This window comes from Syngnathus floridae, chromosome 10 (genome assembly GCF_059516105.1).
Source record: "Syngnathus floridae isolate MCC-2025c chromosome 10, RoL_Sflo_1.0, whole genome shotgun sequence".
Taxonomy (NCBI): domain Eukaryota; kingdom Metazoa; phylum Chordata; class Actinopteri; order Syngnathiformes; family Syngnathidae; genus Syngnathus; species Syngnathus floridae.
In genome coordinates this window covers 1107445-1123254 of record NC_142422.1, presented here as the reverse complement: position 1 = coordinate 1123254, position 15810 = coordinate 1107445, and the positions used below count along the sequence as shown (strand labels likewise).

General features: G+C 43.5%; 3 protein-coding genes across 3 annotated transcripts; 2 read left to right on the top strand and 1 right to left on the bottom strand.

Annotated features, from left to right (window-relative positions):
• Positions 1-716: 716 nt before the first annotated feature.
• Positions 717-9908, top strand: lin28aa (lin-28 homolog Aa). The gene is made up of 4 exons (XM_088388079.1): positions 717-898; positions 1029-1204; positions 4978-5162; positions 6903-9908. Exons 1-4 carry the CDS (start codon positions 868-870, stop codon positions 7138-7140), a joined length of 630 nt encoding a protein of 209 aa, XP_088244205.1. The 5' UTR covers positions 717-867; the 3' UTR covers positions 7141-9908.
• Positions 9909-10220: 312 nt separating this feature from the next.
• Positions 10221-13009, top strand: mecr (mitochondrial trans-2-enoyl-CoA reductase). Its single transcript, XM_088387434.1, has 10 exons — positions 10221-10499; positions 10736-10833; positions 10961-11092; positions 11167-11310; positions 11407-11509; positions 11637-11739; positions 11847-11920; positions 11988-12048; positions 12141-12213; positions 12344-13009. The coding sequence occupies exons 1-10, from the start codon at positions 10318-10320 to the stop codon at positions 12499-12501; spliced, it is 1128 nt and encodes a 375-aa protein (XP_088243560.1). The 5' UTR covers positions 10221-10317; the 3' UTR covers positions 12502-13009.
• On the bottom strand, positions 12640-15793 carry smpdl3b (sphingomyelin phosphodiesterase acid like 3B). The gene is made up of 8 exons (XM_088387429.1): positions 15630-15793; positions 15347-15560; positions 14761-14858; positions 14523-14666; positions 14206-14375; positions 13945-14125; positions 13737-13870; positions 12640-13557 (listed from the first exon to the last, which is right to left on the bottom strand). The coding sequence occupies exons 1-8, from the start codon at positions 15688-15690 to the stop codon at positions 13186-13188; spliced, it is 1374 nt and encodes a 457-aa protein (XP_088243555.1). The 5' UTR covers positions 15691-15793; the 3' UTR covers positions 12640-13185.
• Between the last annotated feature and the right edge of the window lie 17 nt (positions 15794-15810).

Sequence of the window (15810 nt, the reverse complement as noted above, 5' to 3'; positions counted from 1 at the left end):
GACATCAATATAAAAATACAAACTATTCAGAACGTGCCCAATGCAAACCTGTCTTTCTAAAGATGACAATGTTTTGCTCAATAATTTGATCAACATTTAACAACAGCTTTGTCCTAATATTTGATTTATTCGGCAGCAAGATAGGCACATAAACAGAATCATAAAAACATAGAAAGACATTTCAAAATCGTTGGAGTATTAAATCGAAGAAAATACACAAAAGGAATAGAATAGCAAAGAATGATAACGTAGCTTCTACTTGTCTGGCAATATGAAGAGAACATTCGATAAAAAAAATAAAAAGATAAGAATATAATTCATGAAAATAAATTATACATCAAAACTAAAACAAATAAACAAAGAGGGGCGCATTTTTTTGTAAAGTAATAAATCCTTCAAGTAATTTGAAACGAAATGTCTATTGTGAGCATCTTGGTGATTGGAATGATGCTAAAATGCCTCAATAAAGCATTGACGTGATTTAGTGAAGCAGGCGCGCGCGCCCGCCCGCCCGCGCAGGTGAGGATGAAGAACGCAATCGAAGAAGGTGCGTTCGAGGAGATCCGTCGGCCTGAGCTGAAGGGGCGGGCCTTCTTTTTCTTTGCATTGTCTTACTTTTTTTGGGCTGCAAGTGCGGTGAGGGGTAAGCACCCCAACCCCCTTGGCTTCCACCAACCCCTCATTGTTTCACAAGCATGGACCAACCCCTGCCTCCCCCTTTTTTGTTTACCCCCCCCTCCCTTCTGCTTTCTCCGGTTGCGCCGCTCTCCTTCACTTTTTGCGCGATATAGTGGCGACGGACGGCTTGCGTGGATTGCTGCGTGTGCATGCGTGGGTGCTCTCATCTTTTCACGCAGAGGACGAGATATGGGCTCCGTTTCCAACCAGGAATTCTCAGGTCGAGTATCAACCCATTTGTGCGCTGCTTAATTGATTAATTGCGCCTATTTATTCATTTTGGTGGGGTGGGGGTCAGCAAACGATTTTTTAAAAATTATGTCCGTGTAATTTTTTTTTTTTTTTTTTAGGGGGTTGCAAGGCGGACGAAGACGAGGGCCCCAGCCCGGCCGAGGAGGACTCGGAGACCCTCCAGGGCCAGGGTTTGTGCAAGTGGTTCAACGTGCGCATGGGCTTCGGCTTCCTGTCCATGACGAGCCGGGACGGCGTGCAGCTGGACGAGCCCGTGGATGTCTTCGTACATCAGGTAAATTCCACGCAAAAATAATAATAATTCACACACGCTTAAAAAATACAACCAGAGAATATTTTAGTTTCGCAAAAAACACGAAAATCACGAAATTGTGTTTTTGGGGGGGTTTGGGATTTTTTTCCGTTTTTTTTTTTTTGGTGTGGTGGTAGTGGAGCTGGGGGTTGGTGTCAAGCTCCGTGAGTGTCGTTCCCACCCCCAGTAGGGGGGGAACACGTGGAAGCATGGTTCAAGCCCAGATGCTGGCTTTCCAAAGTCATTTTATTCCCATTTTCAGATCATGATTTGCAAATGTGTGTCATGTAAAATAAGTTAGAATCTATATTAGCTATACAATCAAAAACAGGAAGCTGAATCTGTTGTTTTTATCATTCTAGGTTGTTCAGAGCTTTTCCAAATAGTTTTTTTGCATCCAAAGGTGAAATGCATTTGATCCCATTTCAATGAATATATTCTCTAAATCTGTCAAGTGTTTTTAGCGTTTTCTGGAATTTTTAAATTGATGTCCAATGCCTTGCAGAAGTGCTGGATTTCTTTTATTTGTTAATGAAAATGATGCTCTATGCTGCAAAATAACAAACAGTATACCATCAAATCTTCACAAATTGGTTATAGAAAATGAAGCCAGACTGAAGTTTGGCGGCCTTCCATCTCAAACAACACTAACAAAAACGAAATACATTTAAAATGACTTTTAAATGGACTTTCATGAGCTTATCCTAAATGTTTCCATCCATAAACTTCCCAATTATTATTTTCTTATTTAGCAATATCTACATCTCCTAATAAATTACAACTTTGAAAAACCAATTGACACATTAGGCATTATTTTCCATGCTAAAAATAAGTCAATTTTTCATTCCAAGTTTAATTTTTTCAGGACATCTTAGGAAAGGTTAAACATCCCAAATGATTAAACATGAAATTCTCAACTCTTCCCACTTAAAAGCTTTGAAATATTGACTGCCCTTCCGTATTTCTTAACTGATTCCAAGCCTTCCAATTTCATTCCACTTCCTCCTCTTTTTTTTTTCTCCCTCTCTCCACCATCTACATTTCAAGCCATCCCATCGGTCAGGGCCACTTTGATTATTTCACTCCATCATTCACTTGTATACATTAATGAGGTGTCTTTCTTTTTATATCAGGCAGACTAGCACAGGTATTAAAAAGAGAGAGAGGTGAGGATGACGAGTGCCCCCCCCCCCCAAATGCACACACACACACACACACACACGCACGTGCACACACATGCACGGGCACACAGTCACACTGGCTCCGGTGCAGCGTGATAAGATAAAGACTTAGCATGTGAATGAAAGGAGCGCCTGCTCGCTGCCTCATTCACTTCAAGGTTCCTGTCGTAAATTCATTCAACCCCCCACAAACCCGAATCCATGCAAGTTGAGAACATGTGGGCTAAAAAAGAAGAAAAAAAATACAAATTGCCATTAAACGTAATGAATCTCTGCATTTTTTTTAAATATATCTGTTTAATTATTGCTATTGGAGGCAATGTAAACCTGAAATTCTATTACCCAACCCAATTTTATTTATAAAAGAAAACAGATGAGCAACAGTGAGGTTAAAACAAGAGAATATTAAATGTGATTCAGACAGAGATTAAGTTAAAAAAAAAAAACTAATTATAATGCAATGAATCCCAACGTAAGCTTTAATGTTTTGTTTTCATATAGAATAACCTGACACGAAATTCTTAAAAATAGAGCCACAAATTATCATTAAAAAAATCAAGTAAATCTGAGCATATTTTTACTTTATTAAACCTAAAACTAAATTTAAAAAAAAGACACAGTAATGAATCAACACATAATGGCTCTCGAGTGACTTTATAAAGCCTTCAATTTAATTCCAAAAATCGATTAAACTATGAAACAGAAAACTGTGCCGATAAAAAAGGCTTGCGTGTTGCGTGGCTTATGTTTTGATAGCAAACAATAGCAATATCATCTTTGCATGAGTGAGCTACAAAGGCCAAATTAATCCAATTAAATACAATCTTTGCACCAGTGAGCTAGAAAGGGCAAATTAATCCAATTAATTAATCAAATCCAAAGGATTAAACCCATCCCGATTTGGGGAAGTTGACTTTTACGTGACCTGTCTCAATCATCAGGGTCATTACAAAGTGCAGCTCAAGTTGAAGCTTGCAGCCAACGACCAACAATCCCATTTGGGTGTGTGGAGGCGCACGTGGCAGTGATGGATTCTGAAAGGTTATGGAAACATTAAAAAAAAAAAAAAAAGAGCGAGAGAGAGGCCCGGGCTGTAAAATTAGTAGCCGCGTGTCACAGAAAATCAACTCCCAGGATCCATTGGGCCTTTTGTGCAGGTGGACAATGGGGCCATACATGTGAATGGGGCGCCCCTCCACGTGTGACCGACTCCCTCTTTGTCTCACGGACAGTTGCCCTCTCAAGCCTCTGATGTCTTCCTCGGCCCTTACGGAACTAAACTCCAGAGTAGTTTTACTGTCAGGACAAAAAAAAAAAAGATGTCCATCCCTTGGATGCAAAAAGTCCAAGTCAATCTTCCTGTTGATGGCCGCTAGTTTCATACGTGGGAGAGGAAGTGGGGTAATGAGAAGCTTCTGCTTTGCTCACGTAGCACTTTGCAATTTGCTTTTATGACAAACAAGCTTCCCAATGTTATCGTAATGAGTCAACCAAGCTGATTCAAATTTGGCAAAATCCTGAGAATTTTCCAGAATTTTAAGCCTTCAATATATTTTATGATGGCTGAAAGAAGATATTTGAGAGAAAAACATTCCGTATTGTCAGCTTAGCCTAATGCTAACATGATTAGTAATTGCTGCTTCCTATTTAGCAAACGACTGTTCTTGAAATATATTCTGAACGTTTGAGCAAATTCTGGTGTCGGCGCTGGTTTGGCGAGTGAGGCCTTCCGCTTTTGATCTACCGAGAGATTTTTGAATTTATTGCTTGGGGGGTGGGCACAACTTCCAAAAGTTGTTTGCCTTTTTATCCTAACCGTTAGCCGTCTTTCTATGGAATCTCTCACGTGTTTGACTTGAACCTAACTTTTCTTTATTTTTTATTGTCATTTGTTTAATTCACTGCCCCCGCCACCTCCTTTTCCGGCACGCGTCGTCACACAAACCCCGAAATCAAATCGCAAATCAAAATGTCGCGGGCTTCTGCAGGGTGGGCTGTTTATTTGGGGTGGGGAGGGAGGGAGGGAGGAGGTTAGGGTTAATCAAAGGAAGACATCACTCAGACCAACACCACCCCCCACCCATCCACCCTACCCTAAAACTTTTAATCTTGTTCGTCTTTGTGCCCAACAACCATCCAAGGAATGTCATTCTGATCAACCCCACGCAACGCACACACACACACACACACACACACACACACACACACACACACACACACACACACACACACACACACACACACACACACACACACACACACACACACCTTGCCTTGCCTTGCCTTGCCTTGCCTTGCCTTCCCACCCCACCCCCATCCCCTTTAGATTGGAGCAGTGGTCAGTGTTAGCCGAGTGGGGGGCTGCAGTGTGGAATGCTGTTCCTCCATCCAGAGAGCGAGGTGGGGGGGATGGGTTGAAGGTTACCCACATCAGGTTGACCATTGGGGTGGGGTGGTGGGTCATTAAGCAATACCACTGAGTGTATGTTGGAGAAGTAATTCTATTCTTAAAGTACAAGTACTTGCTAAACAAAAAAAAAAAAGACGAAGATTGAGTCATTGTTTCTTCTCCAGAGCAAGTTACACATGGACGGCTTCCGCAGCCTGAAGGAAGGCGAAGCTGTGGAGTTTACCTTCAAAAAGTCCCCCAAAGGGCTGGAGTCCCAGCGGGTCACGGGCCCCGGTGGGATCCACTGCGTGGGCAGCGAGCGCAGACCCAAAGGCAAGAAAGTCCAGAAGCGACGCTCCAAAGGAGATCGGTAAGCGAATGGAGTTAAGTCAAACGGTAAAATATCGTTCTGAACTTTGCTGACGCAACTCAGCATTAGATAGTGTTACTTTAAGATAATATCGATTTGGAAACAAAGCCGTGAGCAAGCAAAGTAACGGTTGCCTCTGCGCAACCCCCCTTGGGCCCCCCCGCCCTCATTTGCATAGGCAGAGGTTTGACGTGTGAACCTGGATCAATAACTGTTTAAATTTGGAGAATCCCCACACCCCACCTCCAGCCCAACACCAAAAGCCTTAACCAAACAAAAATATCACTTCATTTGAAATATTTGTGATTTTTGTGGTTGGTGAGCCGATCCCAAAGACTGCACGGATGCGGGTCATGTTTTGTGTAGCTCCCAAGAACTGCATGGATGTGGGTCATGTTTTGTGTTGCGCTCCTCTCTGAATATCATTAAGGCGCCGGCCGGCCGGGGGTTAGAGGTGTATCACCTTCACCCTGCTGTCATTTGTGATTAGAGCCACCGAGTAGTCGTTGTGAGAGTGGCGATCGCTACGGTTTGTGCCGACATCCTTCGGCCGTGTGAATCCATTGATAAGATATTGTTCGCCCCTTCGGCACTATTTTGTGCTATTCCGCGCTTCATTTTTAGGTTTTTTTTTCTTTTCAGCTTGACCAAAATAACTAAAATGTACGTTTGGGCCTTAGGTCTAGGTTCTGATTGTTATTTTTTAAATGAAGTCCACATTTCCACGGGAGAGTAAAGAAAGTTTTTTTTTTTCCCTGACCAAAATAAAAATATATGTTTGGTCCTTAGGTGATTATTAATTTTGAAATGAAGTCCACATTTCCACAGGGGAGTAAAAGAAAGCGCTGTCCGTTTAATTGATAACAGATGCGAGAGGCAAGGCAAGCGGGTGAAAGGTCAGTGTTGCCATGGGAACAATGTAGGAGTAAATGCAAGCAAAGCGCTGTGGTGCTGGGGAAGGGGTCAGGGTTCAGAGGTCATTACTGCCGCCCTCCCGGACAAAGGAGCACTTCCCTTTGGCGCTCCTGACGACGGATGCTGATTCAAGGGCGGTGCCGTGACGCCGCGGGCTTAGACGCCCGTACGGCGTCCTCAACGGGCAAAAGCAGCTCATTTGTTTCAACTTCAATGGTGCAAAGGGGATGACCCCCCCCCCTCCCGGTGCCAAGTGACCACCCCACCCCACGCCCACCATCCATCTGTCCTACACGCGTGGTCTTTCTATCGATTTTCTGTCCATTTCCACCCGTGCCCTCTCTGCTGTAACACTGCCGGCCGGCATCGTATTGGACCTCGAGTTCAATGCTAGTGAGGCAAAGAACGAAAACAAATCGTCTGTTTTAATTCAAATGGATTCAGTCAGCCAAAATAATTGTTTGACGTCAAACTGTTATTGTAGATGAAATGTATTGAATTCCATTTGAAAAAGAATCAAATCTTATTGACTTCAGATATTCGTGATAGCTTTCACTGTGCCCTCCAAAAACTACAATTAGAAATAATTCGCTGTCTGATGAGGCTGCCATGATATAATAGATAACCTGCGAAGGTATGTTGAAATCGGTGCCATCTGTGACCTGATATGCCCCCATCAGATGTACAGTCGAGATGAAATGGCGCCCTCTTGTGGCGAGTGACAGTCTTTTAATCCGGTCATATTGCGGGAAAAACTCCATTCCACTTGTGATGTCATTTTCAAGAAGTCATATTTATATAGTATATATACTGATATTCTTGCAGGTGCTACAACTGCGGCGGTCTGGACCACCACGCCAAAGAGTGCAAGTTGCCGCCTCAGCCTAAAAAGTGCCACTTCTGCCAGAGCATCGATCACATGGTGGCCAACTGTCCAATCAAAGCACAGCAGCCCTCGCCGGCTCCTCAGGGAAAGTCGTCCGCCCTGAAGGTCAACGAGGAGGAGAAAGGTGGACACGCCTCCACCCCGCCACCGCCACCTCCTCAAGAGGCCTCCGAATAAGCCTAGCGGAGGTATTTTGTGGTTTTTTTTTTTCTTTTTTTTTCCTTGGAAGGTGGGCAGTTTTGGTTAGCACAGAGGCCAATCAAACTGCTTCGACTGAGGAATCGCCTCCAGTCTGAAGCTTCTTTTGGAACTACCTCAGGTCAAAACAAGTTTTCCCAAGAAGAATGTTGCTGATTTGTTTTTTCATCTTTTTTTAATTTGTTGTTATGGCTTACACTCAGGAATACTGCTGTATTATTGCACTCTTTCCAATAGTGAGAATCACTGATGATGTTTCAAGACCTTCACTTCCGGGTGGCAAAAACTTCCACACACCCTCATGTCGGTTGCATCGTACACATTTTTACAACATCCACTCAATTGGTTCTGATTGAGTCGCTTTAAATTTTTTTTTTTTTTGAAGAAATGAAAATGATAAACCTCATCGGCAGTAATCAAACACTTTTTGCCACCCGAAAGTACCCTGGCGCCTTTTGTTTATTATGAAAAGTAGGGCCCGACTGATTAATCAGCCAGCAGACTTAATTGGCCGATATTAGCTCTTCAAAAAAAGTCAAAAATCGGATGATTTTTTTTATTTTGTTTCTCTCTATTGTAAAGTTAAACAAATGTTAAAAGACAAAAGATTGTAAAATGATCAATCTTCACGCTTATAATTAGCATGTACATTATTGTTAGCATTAAGGGACCAAAAACGTTATTTTATTCATTATACTTGCGTTTTATTAATCGGCCAAATAATCGGTTATTAAAATTTTGCTCTGCTAAATATTAAAATTGACAAGGGCTTAGAAAAAGAAAAAAAAAACAAAAACAATGCCAGGTCTTAATGAAAACATCTATCGGAGATGATCGGATAGATTATCCTAACAAGTTTTTCTTGACCTCGCCTCTTCTGAGACCGTTCTAGCTCATTTTGTTTTTCAATCTGTCGGTCGGTCGCTGTGGTCACATGACTCACTCTAGCCCACTTACTTTTCCAACGACTAGTACACCTGCATGACAAGTGTGAAGCTTTTTGGGCTTATGTCACAACCTTTTTTACGGCAGGGTGGTGTGACGTAGCATATGCTACATAATTAGCAAAACCGTACCCCCAAAAAAAATCAACCTACATACCTCACTTTGGATAGAATTCCAATCAATTTTGTCTCCAATCAGAGTTACCAAAGGCATATACGCTCCATCATCAGGACTATTAAGCGCACACGAGAGCACGACGATGCTGCATCCATCACTTCCGATTGTAGTTATTGAGGTCTTCAGCTAGCGCTCCTCTTGCTACTTTAAAACAAAGCGCACACTGTGATGTTACCAGTGGGATGGCTGGTGTTTTTTTTATTCCCTAACCCTTCTTCCCTATTTTAGTTTTTTTTTTTTTTAAGATCCAAAGTGATCATTATTTGAGACACCACCCTCCCAAGTGTTGGGTCATCTGTGCTGGAAACAGCCAAGCCTGCGCCGAGGAGCCCGTACGTCATACTAGCTAGCTAAATCGGCGCTATACTCCCGTTTTACAGGAGACGCCGACGCTCTCAATTAATATATAATATGTAAAATTATTCTTTTTTTTTTTTTTTTAGAAAGAGAGAGAAAAATAATCATGCTACGTATTTATTTTCATCCAGAATTAGGCGTTCCAACACTCAGGTAACTTAATCGGTGCCCTTTGATTATCGAGTTCAGCACAGTAGAAAATCGAGATGGACATAATCGTTGGTGTTTGATCGGTTAAATTTGTCAAATTGGAGCCATGCTAATAAGAAACTGGCATGAAAGTAGGAGTTGATGAAGTTATCCCTCGTTGTCCATCAACTTTACTGCCCATCTCGTGCATGAATTTACTATTCAGCATCAGCAACGTACAGAATGTAATTTACGGGTATAGAGTATTTTTAATAATTTGCTCTGTTATTTTTTTCCTCAAATCATTTTGTTAAGCTTCTATCTATGCCAAAACCAATGCAATGTGCACTCATGATGTGTCAGATGCATTTTTTTTATTTTATCAATATATATTCAGGTTAGCCTGTTTAGAATTACCTCTCCTTTTATATATGTTTTAGTTTTTTGATTCACGCGCTCGTTGGCTCACCTCAGGAAATAAAACACCCGTTTCGAAAACTCAGGGAATAGTTCGGACGGGTTGGAAAGGAGTCGACGAGCGCACGCCGAATGTTGTACACGCGCCGCCGTTATTTGTCGTGTTTTCCTCCGTAATGGTCGAAGATGGTGATGTAGTTGAATATTATAAATGAAGGGGTGGTGATTGGGGGGGGGGGGGCTTTAATAGTGAAATCATCCTTTCAAAATGTGGCTTGTTCTAGACTATCAGTGCTAATGACACACTCGCACTTGTTCAGATTGGATCCAAGTGAAGGGGCACCTACAAGCAAACAAAACCTCAAAGTAACTGATAAAAAAAAAAAAAAGGTCCTACCTCCCCAACTTGGATAAGCTGCAAAATGCTCAGGGTAACTCTTTGTTTGTGACCATCAGCCATTTTTTTTTGTTTTTTTTGTTCGTGATGTATCTTATCAATTGAATGGCTCGAGATAATTTCCACCCAAAGGGTACCAAAAAATGTGCATTTGTTACTGATGAATGTAATCAATGTTTACTGCCATGGAAACAATGATCTTGATCTCAGGCTAGTTTTTGTCCAAGATGAGCAGTGTGTCGTGTTTACTGCCATGATGTTTTGATATGTAAAGATCCTTCTCCATTTCAAAATAAATATGACAATACTCATGTTTTCTGCTCAAGCACTCACTGGACACTTCTTTTGGTACAGAATGTGAATTAGTTATATCCAAAACGCTGACTTTACAATAAGCTGTATGATAATGCTGGTTTATAATGTCAGGAGTGATCATTTAATATTTAGTCAAATATTTTCCAAAATCATAAATTGAATATGTCAAAACACTAACTTATGTTTTCCAATATTAGTAAGAATGATTCAAAAATATTTTTTCACTATAAAATAAGTAGCTTTGATAAAGTAGCAGTTATACTTTCGGTGTCAAGTGGTTTTAAAAAAAATCCTCTGTCCGCTTGGAGGCGCTGTTTTTTATTGACATACTTATTACGTCATTCCAACATGGCCGCCCCCTTCCAGCAAGATTAGCTAAACTAGCCCTTGCCGAATATTGTGTCCGTTTTCACGTCACAATGTGGCCACAACTTGGCACCGGCTGTTATACAAACGTTTTACTTTGTAGAAGAAGCTTGTTGGCCGCCGCTCTTGACAAACGTCGCCGAGGAGCAGCTCAAGCTGATAGTAACATCCGCCACCTGAGCCGCTGCAAAGCTCTGGTGTACACAAACCATGGAGATCCTGCCCATGTCGTACAGTAAGAATTTCAAAACAATTTGCATTTTTGTCTTTATTACTGGCTCAAATGAGTGTCCTTTTTATATTCCCATTTATTCTAATTTGTTTGATTGTATTTCATGTTTTACTAATGGAAGCCTGTGTCTCGCTAGTAGGACCAATTAAGCACCACTGACTAATTTCAGGAAACACAGCACATTGTTTTTACAATCCTGTGCCAACTTTTGAGGATCATGTGAAGACTATGTCCATTAGGTTGCAGAATGTGGACCTTCCCCCACTGGGTCCAAAAGATGTTCTGGTTAAAATCCTGGCCGCTCCCATCAACCCATCTGACGTCAACATGATCCAAGGTACCAAATATTGTTGGAGAAGCTCAAGAATTTTTACAGTGAACCCACCCTTTTCACAACGCTCTAAATGGAGCTCCTCCCCTCAAATAGTTGCTTAACACCATATTGTCACATTTGTTATTTTCAGGGACGTATGCCATTCTGCCCGACCTCCCAGCCATTGGTGGCAATGAGGGCGTGGCCCAGGTGGTGGAGGTGGGCGGCCAGGTCACGTCGCTCCAAAAAGGAGACTGGGTCATCCCAAGAGATGCGGGATTGGGTAAATGAACACTTATGGCACCTAGCTTGCGTGCTCGAGCAACCCGTTTGCAGCTTCCGGGTTTCCGTCGACAGGCACGTGGAGGACGGCGGCTGTGTTGGACGAAGAAGACGTGATCTCGGTGCCTGGAGACATCCCCCTGTTGGCGGCCGCCACCCTCGGGGTGAACCCCTGCACTGCTTTCAGGATGCTGGCTGATTTTGAGCACCTGGAGCCAGGTAGAAAACAGCACTTCATTTCTTTCATCCTGGAAATAGACAATATTGAAAATGTACCAAAATGGTAGGTTGACTTGACAGCGGTTGACTTTGCAGGTGATTCGGTGATCCAGAATGCAGCCAACAGTGGCGTGGGACAGGCAGTCATTCAGATTGCAGCGGCGAGGGGGATAAACACCATCAACGTCCTCCGAGACAGGTTGAATCGAAATCATGATGATGTGTTTATTAACTGCCCAGGCCTACTACGCTGACTCATTTCTCAAATATCATTTCTTCATTTTCATGCTGTGACTCAAGTTGACACCTGTTCTTTCTTTCCAAAGGCCAGAGTTCACCCAGCTCAGTGATAGGCTGAAAGCGCTGGGAGCGAGTCACGTGATCAAGGAGGACGCACTGAGACGGCCCGAGATGAAGGAACTCTTCAAGGCGCGTCTAGTCAAAACAGTGCATCCGTTCGTTTACGCTAGCGCCGCTGTGAGAACTGGGCACCCAGGAAAGCTACCGACGGAATCATTTGGGGTCTTTCTTTGCAGATGTGTCCAAAGCCCAAACTGGCTTTAAATGCAGTTGGAGGGAAGAGTGCCATCGAGCTGCTTCGTCATCTCCGGTGAGCACGCTGCTCAGTCTAAAAAAAAAAAATTAGTTATTTTGTAACACAAGCGTGTTTACGGCAGGATTGGAGGGTCCATGGTGACCTACGGAGGGATGTCCAAACAGCCCGTGACTGTCCCTGTGGTACGCCGCATTATCACCTTGATCATTTAACTCTTAGCCAAATTATTTTTTTTCCTCATGTTATATTCCCCCCCCACTATCTGCTTTCCTAGAGTGCTCTTATTTTCAAGGACGTGAAAGTGTGCGGCTTCTGGGTGACGCAGTGGAAAAGACAACACTCAATTGGTGAGGTGGCACAAGTGCCTGCGTACCTTTGATTGATAATGGAAAATTGAGTTTGAATTTATGTAGCATTATAAATGTCATATTGGGATGGTTTGATTGGACTAAAATGCTCCATTGTTTGCGGATCCAGGAGCGTTCAGAAGCATGCTGGACGAGCTGTGCTCCCTCGTCCGCCAGGGAAAGCTGAGCGCTCCCGTCTGTGCCGAGGTGGCTCTGGGTGACTACCGCCAAGCTCTGGACGCCGCCATGCAGCCTTTCACCTCGGCCAAGCAGATCCTGATCACGTGATGAAGCGTCACCATATCAGGTTGAAAGTTCACCATTGTAGAGGCACAATCTTCTTTTATGAGCCATCTTTATTGATACATAAGAGGTGTCATCCAGGATGGACTCATTCCGGCTTTATCTTAGGCCATGTAATCAACATAAAGACTGATGCTGTTTATTTTATTTTGAAGCAGCAAACAAAGAGTAATATATTTAGTAGAAACGAGGAATGAACTAAATCACGTATCTATGAAAGCCATACAGGTGATAAGGAGCTAAATGTACCTGGTTTATGTTTACAATTGTCATATCTACTTGGCAGGTTTTTAGATAACATTAAAATGCAAAGCTTTGGTCATTGAAAGGCTACAGTGTGTGTTTGAAGGGAGTGGATAAAGAAAGTCTACACACCCCTTTTCAATTTTTTTTTTTTTCACGCCATATGGACAAAAAATGAAACCAACCCTTCATGACCTGTACAACTCAAGTGGAAGTATAAAATAAATAACTGAGATCATGGAAAAGGAAATTGGGTAAACATTACTGTAGTCGATGTCTTACTCTGCTGTGGGATTGTTGCGACAATGTTTTTACATTCGGTTGAAAGTGCCAACAAGAAACACACGGCTACCTACAACAAAATCATTTACATTTGTAATTATTAGGAGGATATTCCTCGAACGTGCCATCCGTGCGAATCGCCAACTACTGCCGAGCAAAAAGCAACAGGACGCTGGCGGCCGCGCCGACGACGCTCAGTGGGGCTCCTCCAAGGCTAATAGCCGCCGCCTCCGTGGCCACGCAGCGCTCGTACCTTTGGTAGTCGACCTCGCGCGTGGCGCACACGTGATCCGCGCGGCATCCTTTGTCGCACTCGCTCAGGTCAAAGTTGACCGAGTTGAAGCGGTAGTACCGCTGCAGGCTGCAGTGGTCTTTGGAGATGCTCTCCAGGACCTTCTGCATGGAGGCCGGAGAGGCGTCGGCCACCTGGAAGCTTTCGGTCAGCCGGTACTCCTTCTCCCAGCGGTCCTGGCCCTTGTTGGCGCGCGTCAAGTTCAGATAGTACGTCACCACGTCCTAAAGACAAAAAAAAACAGGTGACGTTCAGTGGTGTGTTTGAGAATGCAGCTATATCTGGAGTGTAGAACATGCAGTACAGCAACAGCCCGTCAGGGGGTGCAATTTAGTGTGAGCAGTGTGTATGTGAAGAAAAGGCCCCGAACTAGTGTTTGGGGGAAATGTTCTGCCCGCCGTACTTGAACCATAAGCGTTGTGCCGTTGTATTCAAAGATGCGAATGCCAGGATTGTTGGCACCGTTCTTGACTCCGGGAAGTGTGGTCTTCCACGGCGTCACCCCCGGGCTGATGAACATGGTGCTGATGGGGGAGTCTGCAGGGAAAAGGACACATCAGAATTTGTTTCTTCCACCCAAATTGCTCAAAGGCTAATTCAATTCACATTACCTTTGGTGTCGTAGAACATGCGGAAGGTGTCGGTGTGGTGGTGGCCGAAGAACTGTCCCATAATGACTGCGTGGTGCTTCTGAATCAGTTCCAGGTAGCGCTTGTTGAACTGCGGCCTGTACCAAGGCGTGTTCCTCTTCTTCTCAAACATCCCCGGAGGGATGTGGCCGATGATGTACACCTGCACAACAAGCACGCGGTAAAGAGAAGATTGGTGAGAAATGCTTGTTTGTCAATTTTTGTCCCGTTATTTGACGTTGCCTTCTCTTTGTCGCCGGCCGCCTTTGTGAGAACCCCATCCGCCCAGTCAAATTGGTTGGCCGGATCCGCATCGTTCTCGGTGACCATGTTGCGGTCGTAGTAGAGATTTGTGTTGAGCACCAACATCCTGAAACCTGGCCGATTCAAAAGTCTTTCTGTGTAGTAGCCACCTGCAATGGAAGATCGGCAACATTTGGAAGTTGTCAAGTCATTGCTCGGATGAAACCAGGCGTCACTTCATATATCTATATATGTCAGTGGCACAGAATGAGTTAAGTCAGATACGAGTCAAGTCATCAATGTTGAAGAAGGAGGACCTTTTTTGAAGGTTTCCTGTGACGCTGTCTCCAACCAGCGCTCCCACATTTTGGCGGTTTGGTTGTAAATGTTGTTGTAACCACTGGGAAGCTGGCTCTTGGGGTGGTAGTCATGGTTACCCAGGGCAGAGTACACCTTGGTTCCTCCACAGATGGCAAATAACACAAGACTTTTATGACTCCTCATTTACAAGCGCACTGCCGACTTCCCCTTTTTTACACTTGGAGCCGTGCGTACCTGGAAAAACGTTTTGGAGGATTTGGGTGAGGTAGCCGATGATGCGCAGAACGGCTTCCTCGCCCAGGTTCTCATTGGGAACGTGCGGCGTGTCGTCTCTGTATCAAGATCATACGATGTGAAGAACCAGGAGCTGACGTTACTTCTGTTTGCAACTCATTGAATTTGCATGCAGCAGAACACCTAAATGCCAATTCACCATGTTTGCTTGGAAACCCGGGCTCCATTCATTGACCCGAGTTTGCGGTAAAAGCATCTGTTCAAAGTATAAAAACTAGTAGTCGAAATCCACTCTGAAGACTAAATACATTTAAAAATACAAAAATAATTATTAGAGGCTTGTTTGCTACATGCTAACTTCCATTATAATACCTATTCAACTTGTTTTTTTACGCATTACATATTGCGACCATTTCACACGTGACAAATACCTAGAAATAGAAAAAGCAAAACAACATGTTCTAATAAAAAAAAAAAATGCAAAATTTCTCTGAACACAAATGAAAACGAATTGAATTTGAGTGCTAAAGAAAAAGGACCAAATGAAACCCAGTTTACCAAAGCTACATTGTCACCGACCACCTACCCTGTCCACACAATGAAATCTGGGTCAGGCAGAATATCCTTCATGGCGTAAATGGAGGAGTTGATGAGGTTCCAGGGGGAGTCGCAGGCATAGTTGCCAAATGGACCTGCCTGCTCTGCTGGATTGGATCCGCTCGAGTCACACACTTTTGCGGGCTCCTTGCTCCAATCATAGGATGGATCCCAGTGGAGATCAGTGATGTGCCAGAAATTCCCTAATACACACAGTGCAGTCATACTTTTGATTTACACACTCAGAAATATTTATAAAAGGATTTACTCACCTGACAGCGCAAAGGAGCCTTGAAGAAGCAGGCAACATAGCAGCAACTTTTCTGCAGACATGTTGAAAGGAAGCAGACACACACACAAATGGGTTGACTTTGCACAGGAGAGGCCGGCCGACCGGCCAGAGAGCGATATGACGTCACGCGTTTATTGCTTATGGTAATACATATTAGTCAA